Raw genomic sequence first — 10,364 nt, 5'->3', positions numbered from 1 at the left:
AGCTCCCCCACTGGATTTTAAACTCCTGAGGGACAGGGATCACTATTGCACTCTCCCTCAAGTGCTTAGTATAGTGTTCTGCATGTAACAGGGGCTTAATAATGAATGATTGCTTGATGGTTGTTCTCCAGCAACATGGAGTATGGTTCTCTTGGGTAGAGCTGTTCCCAGAATGTGCTATGTCCCCATGATGGAGTGAATCAGAGTGGATCCTTGGACAAAGAATAGGGCAAAGAGCAAGTCTGTTGCTCACCACCAGGATCCATGATTGGAGAGGTGCCTACCACCTTCCTAAGGACACCGTGAGGCCAGAGAACTCGGGGATCACTTTTTATTAGCACCCAGGGGCAGAGGGCCGGGTAACAGGCTCCAAGAATGGTCATAGCATCCGTCATACTGAAGTTTTTATTTTCTACCAGTGTTGACATCAGGCTAATGATGCAGTTTATGAAGTAAAAGGTAACAAAGCAGGTGACCAGGAGCAGGATGGTGTGGGTGGCTCTGGTCTCTGGAGAGGCTGTGGAGACGGTGCTGGTGCTGCGGATGTGCTGCACTTGTTTATGGTGTCGGTAGAGCACGATCACCATGTAGCCACTTGCCCAGCTCATGAGGGACACAAAGAAAACATCCCTGAGAGTTATCATACCTACAAATGCTACATTGGTCAAAAATTTCTTTGAGAATATATCAGAACAATATTTTATATTAAAATGATTAACTGTGACATTAGCATTTTTGGTGACAACTCTTGTGGTTAATATATTCATGTACATCAAGAGGTGGAGGATCCAGAAGAAACCTAAGGAAGGGACAATGTAACCAGAAGCCTTGGGTTTGAGCCGGGCCCAGTGGGAGGTGCTGGGACTGATGGTGATGGCCTGGAACATGCTCAGGAGACACGTGGTGCAGATGGACAGGCCTCGTGTCACTCTTCTGAAATAGCTTATGATATGACACCCAACATCTTCTAATTTGTTCTCTATCCCGATGGCAAATATCAGTGTGGGGACCCCTTGGGTAAGCAGTGTCACTGTGTTGGCCACGGTCAGGTGTGTGAGGATCAGGTCTATCAGTTTCTTGCGATGGGGCTGGGAAAGGAAGGTTCTGAGGTAAACTATAAACAGCACTGAGTTCCCCAGGAGTCCCATCCCAGTCTGAATGAAAGCAATGATTACCAAAACCAACTCTACCCAGATCATGTTCTTGTTTTCTGCAGCATCGAAGAGGACAGAGCACCTTAAAGAGAGACAGAAAAGGGCCGGTCACTTCCTAGGAAACCACTCCACTAGCTGAAACTCTCACTAGAAAGGCTGCTGGAAGTTGTCAGTGCTGTATGCCACATCACACCGCAGGAGAACACAGGAAACCAGTAATGCTCTCAAGAAAGCCAGTCCTTCCCTGGACATCACCTTGTACAGACCCTTTATGTCTAACCCTTAAATGGAAAGCAAAGGACCTTCAGAGAGCTTGGAGTATGCACGAAGCCAGAGTGTGAGATAGAGCTGGTGAGGGCAGGGATTGTCTCTCTTTATTGCTGAATTGTACTTTCTAAGTGCTTAGTACAGTGCTCTGCACACAGTAATTGCTCAATAAATATAACTGAATGAATGAATCTCTAAGCCAGCTTTGAGATCTCATGGGAATGACACCCCTCCCGCTCTCAACGATTCTCATTTCCCCTAAGAAACCAAGCATAGCATCCAAGCGTAGCATTTAAACCGCCCTGACTACCTTCCTGTGTAAGTCTTTGTCCCCCATTAGATTGAAGAGGGTGGTTGGCCTCAATAATGAAGCAGCATGGGTCAGTGGCAAGAGCCCAGGCTTGGGAGTCAGAATGGTTCTAATTCCGGCTCTGCCGCTTGTCAGCTGTATGACTTTGGACAAGTCACTTTACTTCTCTGGGCCTCAGTTACCTCATTTGTAAAATGGAGATTAAACTGTAAGCCCCACGTGGGACAACCTGATCACCTTGTATCCCCCCAGTGCTTAGAACAGTGTTTTGCACATAGTAAGCGCTTAACAAATACCACCATTATTAATTGAGCTTTTCTAAGCACTTAGTTTAGTGCTTAGCATTCACTAGTTGGTAAGAAATACCACTGGTTGACTATTAACTGGATAAGGAGGGCTAGGTAGGTTAATCTATAGACGAGAAATAACTTTACTACTATCTTTGCCATCATAGAATTGTAAGTTACTTATCAATAGAAAAGATTCAGGGCCATGTGTTGATGAATGAGTACAGACACAGTAGTAGCCAAACAGTAGTTGTAGTTATCATCATTCTTCAAAAAAATGATATCAAAATACCCTTGGGCCCAAGTCAAGTGATTACTCTTCCAAAAAATGAAACCATTGGGTATTTATAAAACTACTGGAAAATCACTTACAAATCTAGCAAAAGGGGTAAGACTCTGAAATGATTTACCATTAAAGCAAACAAATTAACGAAAGGGACAGTGACATGTTCCAAAAGGGTTTAGTTGGCTTGAAATCATTGGTCAGAAATATAACTGAAAAATACCTTGAAACTAACAAAGAATCCAAATTGCTGCAGATGCTTCTAAATACAGACAAGTCTCAATGTCAGGCAGATGTATGATTCAGATATGACATACAACATGGCCTAATGGAGATAACACAGGCTTAGGTTCTAATTCTGGCTCCACTACTTTTTTAAAAAATGGTATTTGTTAAGTGCTTTGTTAAACCAGGCACTGCACCAAGGATTGGGGTAGATACAAGGATAATGAGGTTGAACACACTCCTTGTCCCACATGAGGCTCCCAATCTTAATCCCCATTTTACAGATGAATTACCTGAAACACAGATAAATTACTTGTCCCAGGTCACAAAGCGGACAGGATTATAACCCAGGTCCTCTGACACCCAAGCCCGTGCTGATCCAAAGCCACTTGACTGTTGTGTGACATTGGGCAAGTCACTTAAATTCTCCCTGCCTCACTTTAATCATCTGAACAATGGGGATGCAATTCTACTCCCTCCTTCTTAGTTTCTGCAGTCTTGCACTTCCTCCTGCCTTCAAGACACCTTTTCTTGGATGTCCTCCCATAACCTCAAGCTTAACATGTCCAAAACAGAACTCCTTGTCTTCCCCCCCCCGAGCCTTTCCCATCACTGTAGACAGCACCATCATCTTTCCTGTCTCACACACCCATAATTTTGGTGTAATCTTTGACTCCTCTCTCTCCTTCAACTCACATATTCAATCCATCACTAAATCCCACCTTCACAACATAACTAAAATCCACCCTTTCCTCCCCATCCAAACTGCTATCACGTTAATGCAATCATCCTATCCCACCTGGATTACTGCATCAGCCTCCTTGCTAATCTCCCAGCCTCCTCTCTTTCCCCACTCTAGTCCTTACTTCTCTCTGCTGCCTGGATTATTTTTCTATAGGACATGTTTCCCCACTCCACAAGACATTCCAGTGGTTGTCCATCCACATCTGCCTCAAACAAAAACTCCTCAGCATTGGGTTTACAGCACTCAGTCACCTTGTCCCCTCCTACTTCATCTTGCTACTCTCCTACTGAAACCCAGTCCACACACTTTGCTCCTCTAATACTAACCTCACTCTGCCTCAATGTCATCTATCTCACTGCTCACCCCTCGCCTACATCCTGCCTGTAGCCTGGAATGCCCTCTCCCCTCAAATCCAACAGACAATTACTCTCCTTGCTTTCAAAGCCTTTTTGAAACCATATCTGATCCAGGAGGCCTGCCCTGACTAAGCTCCCCATTCCTCTTCCCCTACTCCCTCTGTGTCACCCTGACTTGCTCCCTTTGTTCATCCCTCCCTCCCAGCCCCACAGCACATATCTGTAATACATTTATTTATGTTAATGTCTGTCTCCCCCTCTCTAGACTGTAAGCTCATTGTCTGTTCGTTGTTGTACTGTACTCTCCTAAATGCTTAGTACAGTGCTCTGCACACAGTAAGTGCTTAATAAATACGATTGATTGAATGAGTGAATGACTGACTATAAGCCTCAGGTGGGATAGGGACTGTGTTAAATCTGATTATCTTGTATCTACTCCAGGACTCAGTACAGTGCTAGTCACAAAGTAAGCACTTAAGTGTAATAATAATAATAATATATAATTAGAGATGCAGGGAAGATAGAAAGAATAATTTCAAATGGAGAAGGAGCCTATAACAGTTTTTTTATTTGCATCTAAAGAAGATCATTCCTTAAAAAAATTGCTTTTAAACAAGCAGATTCTGTGTCTGATCTGATTATGTTGTATCTACCTCTGCCTTGATAGAGTCCTTGGCTCACTGTAAGATCATACATAACAGATTAGACAATTATTATTTTTATTATTTTCACCTACAGACCCCCAGCATTCAGGGACATTGCTTCTATCCCCTCCCCAACCTATTTGCCAAGCCACCTAAGGATTTGAGTACATCACACTAGTTTCCTAAAGCAAATATGTAAATGATAATAATTCATTCATTCAAATGTATTTATTGAGTGCTTAGTATTTGTTAAGCATAAAGCACTGGGATAAGATCAGGATTAGATATCATTCATTTAGATGAGACACAGTCCCTGTCCCTCATGGGGCTTGCTTCTAATGGTGAAGAACATCTATTTAATCCCCATTTTAGAGATGAGGGCAAGAAGCCCAGATAATTTAATTGACTTGCCCAAGGACACAGGAGCATGTATATGTTGGAGCCAGATTAGAATACAGGACTCTGGGCCCCCAGTCATTCATTCATTCAGTCATATTTATTGAGTAAGTAGTGTGCAGAACACTGTACTAAGTGCTTCAAAAGTAGAATTCGGCAACAGATAGAGACAATCCCTGCCCAACAACGGGCTCACAGTTTCCTAATCCTTTTCCACTATGTGGGGCTAAGGTATCTTTAGATTTTATTGCTTCCTCCTACCTGCCATTTCTTAGTGTCTTTCTACCCTGCTAGATTTTAAGCTCTTGGAGGATAAGGATGATTTCTGTTAAATGTATGATACTGGCCCAAGTGATCTATAAAGAGTAAGGTTGCTTTGAATACTATGGACTGATCTGACCAGAGGATAATGAGTCACCAACTCTGAAAAGTTTCTAGAACTGCACCGAGCAATTATAAGAGCATTACTGCCTTCCCTATAAAGTCTCTCCCCAGGTCCATGTTTCTAGCCTTTCACCCCCTACAGTGGATGCATCCCCTGCTCATTGGACCAGATCCCCGAGGGGTTACAATTGGGTTTCTTGTTGTATTAATATTGCTGGATTGATAGTATCGGCATGAGTCACGTTGATCCAGGAACTTTTTGAGTTGTCCTGGGGCTGGAAGTGGATCCTAGTTAGGAGGCTGTTTGTGGCAGATTGGGGAGAGGGGATCAGGCGACGGATTATTGACAGACTTCAAAGTGGTGCATGGTTTATAGTACACAACTACTAGGGAAGAGAGAAGGCCAGCCAGTGACAATCCAGGAATTGGGTATAATATAGTAATGATGAGAGAAATGGTATCTGTTAAGTGTTTACCTTGTGCCAAGTACTGAATTAATAATAGTAATAATAACAATCGTGGCATTTATTAAATATTTACTGTTTGCCAAGCACTGTACTAGCCACTGGGGTAGCTACATTACCCGTACTATGGATATAGTCCTTGTCCCACTCGGGGTTCGCAGTCTAAAGAGGTGAGTATAATCCTCAATTCACAGATGAGGCTACTGAGGCACAGAGCAGTAAAGTGACTTGTCCAGGATCACAGAGCTGGCACTAGACAGAGCTGGGATTAGAATCCATGTTCTCTGGCTCTCAGGTCCAGGCTTTTTCCTCAGGCTGGCATTTCAGGAGTAGATATAATTCAATCAGATCAGAGAGGTGGTCTCTGTCCTGCCTGGGGCACTCAGAGTGAGAGTTTGAATTGGGATTAAGGTTAAATTGAATCAAGGCAAAAACCACAGTTTCTCCATCATTGACCAACAACAGGGAAAGGGGATTTAAATTATAGCAAGAGAATCTGGTTATATATGAATAACTTCCTGGTTGAGTATGTAGTAAGCGCTCAATAAATACTATTGAATAAATATCTGTCATTTTTTTGTATTCATGTCTGTCTCCCCACCACTAGACTGGAAGCTCATTGTTGGCAGGGAACATGTCTACTTATTGTTGTATTGTAATCTCCCAATGCTTAGGACAGCTCAGCTCACAGTAAGCGCTCAATAAATATGATTGATTGAATGAATGAATGAAGCCTCTCACCTGGGCTTCCTGTTCCCGACTCGCCACAGTGAAGTGCTCAGCCAGTCTATGTGTTGTGGAGGTCCCGGCTAGGGCAACGATTATAAGGACTAGATGGGTGGGAGATCATCTCCCTCTAGCATAACGATTACTGTATCACTCACTGTTGCTGTGACACCGTCGGTGGTGAGAGTCTGAGACAGCTGCAGAGAAAGGACAAACTTCTCTACTCCCTGGATTATCTTCTCCAAGTCACATGATGATGCAATGAGCTAATTAAGAAAGTAACCAAGTGGCCAATTGAATGTAAATTGGCATTCTGAGTTTAAAGCATGGGAAATTGTGATGGTCACTGTGCCTTGAAAGTAGAAGCAAGTTAAAGTGATCATTTCATCCAGTGTACATTTTCTATAAAGGTGATTCCCTCAGACCTCTAGTGTGGATGCTGTCTAGGGCAGAGATGGTAACAGAAAACAAGTGCCACCAAGGGTCAGCAAGGGTATGGGCTCCCACGTGTTTTGAGCTTCAATCAAGCAATGTTAATCATAGTTATTGAGCATTACTGTGGGCAGAGGACTAGAGAGGCAGCATGGCTTAGTGGAAAGAGTGCTGGTTTGGAAGTCAGAGGTCATGGGTTCTAATCCTGACTCCACCACTTAACAGCTGTGTGATTTGGGGCAAGTCACATAACTTCACTGTGCCTCAGTTACCTCATCTGTAACATGGGGATTAAGACCGTTAACCCCATGCCGGACAACCTGATTACCTTGAATTTACCCCAGCACTCAGAAGAGTGCTTGTCACATAGTAAGCACTTAACAAATACTATTATTATCCTTATTATTATTAATAAGCACTTGGGAGAGTACAATATAGCAATGTAACAGATGGGTACACCTGTTCCCTGCCCATAGAAACTTACCTTGATTTCACTGCATTACTGGACTTGGACAGTACACTCCACTGCCTAGACTCTGTCTTGGGAGGAATTAGCTTCTGTTATAGAATAACATACCAGATACCCCTCTGGTAATGGTAGTTCTTGTTGAGAAGTCACCTGGCGCAATGCATTCTACTAAGCGTGTGGGAAGAACATTCCCTATTTGTTCATCATTTCCTCTGTGCAGAGCACTGTACTAAGCACTTGGGAGAGTGCCACAGAGCAAGTAGACCTTATGCGTGCTTTCAAGGAGCTGAACCAGGAGTTTCCATTGTCTCTACCCATTGCAAAATATTTTGTGTGGGGCCCGGAAAGACTGACCAAAGTAAGCCTGGGTCGTTTACTGACATGATCCACACTTTGGACTGAACACGAATCCCTGCCTAATTTGACCTTAGTTGACCATTTCTTCACCAATGATCAGTGATGGGAAAGGGGCTTAAATCACAGCAAGAGGGAGTACAATTAAATATGAAGAGTCACCAGAGTTCAAGACTCTCTCTCCCTTAGGTATCCTCATTTTTTTCCCACCACATCAGTGCCCAGTATAACCCAGCCCACACATTTTGCCCCGCTACCACCAAAATACTTACTGTGCCTCTGTCTCTCCTCTCTCCCCCTTGACAGTGTCCATGTTCTCTGTGCTACCTCGAACTCCCTTTCCCAACATCTCCAAAAGACCACCATTCTCCCCATGTTCATAGTCCACTAAAGCCACATCTCCTCCAGGAAGCCTTCCCTAATGGAGCTCACATTAACCCATCCTAATTTCCCTCCCACCGCATCAAGTATGCACTTAGATCCATGCCCTCTAACCACTTTGGTACTCTTCCCACCCCTACCATCGCAGCACTTTTTTACATATCCTTATACTCTATTGCTTCCTCTGTCTGGAAATTGTTTTCATGTCTGTCTGACAGTTTTAAAGTCATTAGTAAGGAATGGATAGCTATGACATAATATAAAATGATATTATGATTTTCTTCCTGCATGATTGAACACTGCTTGAATTTTCCTAAGACTTCTTTTTCTCATTCATTCCTTCAGAGACACTGTCCCTTTTGGATTGGGAGGGCAAGCGGTTATTATTACAATCTTACCTATTTAAAAAGGGAAGCCCTGAGGGAAATGTGAGTGTGTTGCAGGCTCCATCAGATGCCAGAGTATAATCAGGACTAGACGTCAGGTTTCTTGACCACTGACCATTGCCTGTAACATTTGGTGCCACCATTCCCCTAATCTCTCAGTTAGATAAATATACGGTCGTTCATTCAATCGTATTTATTGAGCACTTACTTTGTCCAGAGCACTGTACTAAGCACTTGGACAGCACACTTCAGCAACAGATAGAGACAATCCCTACCAAACGGTCTCACAGTCTAGAAGGGGGGAGACAGACAGCAAAACAAAACAAAGCAAGTGGACAGGAATCAGTTGCATCAACATAAATAAATAGATTTACATATCTCTTACTTGGCCCAGATCACTGTTTTGCACACATATTGATCAGAATCCCCATCCATAAAAGTACTGTGGCACTGACCCAGGCAACGTAGATCATTGATAGGCAACTCAACAGAATTGTATATTATCAACTTAAATATCATTTGGAAACTATGATTGGACGTATATTTTTTTCTATTTTTTCATTGTTATTTCCTGGAGGCCAATGGCTTACGATGTAGGAGCCCCAATTTTACCTATGACTTTTCATTTTCATTCAATGGTAAGGATTGAGTTGAAGGAATGGTGCAGTTATCATAGTATTGTTAGTATTCACTGAGCACTTCTTCGTGTAGTACACTGTACTAAGTGCTTAGGGACATACAAAATAAGTCATTGACACATTCCCTGCTCCCCAGGAGCTTACAGTCTATAAAGGGGGAGACAAGCATGAACGTATAAACAGCTATAAAAGTCAAAGGAAGAAGTTAAGGGTGCTGCTGTTGAGGAAGATTCCATAGCAAATCAGTTCCCAAGCAAGTTGGATGAGGGGTGTTCAGGGTAAATGGGTGGTCATTCCTCTGTCATCCCTCTTGAGTCCAGAATACTCCCATTCTCTTCTGAAAAAATGGAATGAAAACACAAACCATTTGGAATTGTTCTCTCTAACCAGGTCTCTCCCATTTACTATCTTTATCCCCTGACATTTCCTCTCCTGTAACTGAATTCAGTGTTTGCCTTTCCCTCTAGACTATAAGCTCATTATGGGCAGGGATCATGTCTACCAACTCTATTGTATTTTATAGTCCGAAGTGCTTAGTGTGGTGTTCTACACACAGTAAGTTTGATTAGTTGATTAATTGAAGAGGATTACAGACAAAAGGGGGAAGACAGACATTAAAGTAAATTATAGATAGATATGTACATATATGCTGTGGGGCTGGGGTGACAATTGAAGAGTTTAAGGGTTACAGACTCAAATGCATAGGTGAAAGGAAAGGGAGGGTGAACAGGGGAAATGAGGGTTTACTTAGGGAAGGATTCCTGGAGGAAATGTGACTTAAGTAGGGCTTTGAAGGTGGGGAGAGTGGTGATCTGTTGGATATGAAATAGGAGGGGGCTATAGGCAAGAAGGAGGTCAAAGACAAGGGGTCAATGAGGAGGAAGATGAAAATGAGGTACGGTGAGCAGGTTGGCTTTAGAGGAGTCAAGTAACTTACTCTCTATCACCCCAGTAGGCTGTACATTCCCTGAGGTTAGGGATCAATTCTACTATCTCTATTGTATGTTCCCAAGTAGTCAGTATAATGTTGTACCCAGAGAAAGGACTCAGAAATACAATGATGGGGTGATTTATTACAAATCCCCTGGGGAGAGCTTTTCCCAGACTGCTGTTTGATGGGCTGCTTCAGAGTGGGCCCTTGGACAGAGAACAGGGCAAAGTGCTGACCTGTTGTTCTCCATTGAGAAAAATGGGTGGAGAGGGGCCTCTCACTTTCCCACAGTCACACTGGGGCCTGGGAACCCGGGGATCACTTTTTATTAGCACCCAGGGGCAGAGGGCCGGGTAACAGGCTCCAAGAATGGTCATAGCATCAGTCATCCTGAAGTCTTTATTTTCCACCAGTGTTGACGTCAGGCTAATGATGCAGTTTATGAAGTAAAAGGTAACAAAGCAGGTGACCAGGAGCAGGATGGTGTGGGTGGCTCTGGTCTCTGGAGAGGCTGTGGAGACGGTGCTGGTGC

General features: G+C 43.3%; 1 protein-coding gene across 1 annotated transcript; it reads right to left on the bottom strand.

Moving 5' to 3' along the window:
- Window positions 1-200: 200 nt before the first annotated feature.
- On the bottom strand, window positions 201-1,199 carry ORNANAV1R3251 (vomeronasal 1 receptor ornAnaV1R3251). The gene has a single exon (NM_001253643.1). It carries the CDS (start codon window positions 1,197-1,199, stop codon window positions 201-203), a length of 999 nt encoding a protein of 332 aa, NP_001240572.1.
- Between the last annotated feature and the right edge of the window lie 9,165 nt (window positions 1,200-10,364).

The sequence above is a fragment of the Ornithorhynchus anatinus genome, chromosome X5 (assembly GCF_004115215.2).
Source record: "Ornithorhynchus anatinus isolate Pmale09 chromosome X5, mOrnAna1.pri.v4, whole genome shotgun sequence".
Taxonomy (NCBI): domain Eukaryota; kingdom Metazoa; phylum Chordata; class Mammalia; order Monotremata; family Ornithorhynchidae; genus Ornithorhynchus; species Ornithorhynchus anatinus.
Note: the sequence above shows the minus strand (reverse complement) of the source record. Positions and strands in the feature narration are given on the sequence as shown.

Excerpts from the sequence above, each read along its gene's own strand:
- ORNANAV1R3251 (NM_001253643.1), bottom strand. The coding sequence starts at position 1,199 with ATGATCTGGGTAGAGTTGGTTTTGGTAATCATTGCTTTCATTCAGACT.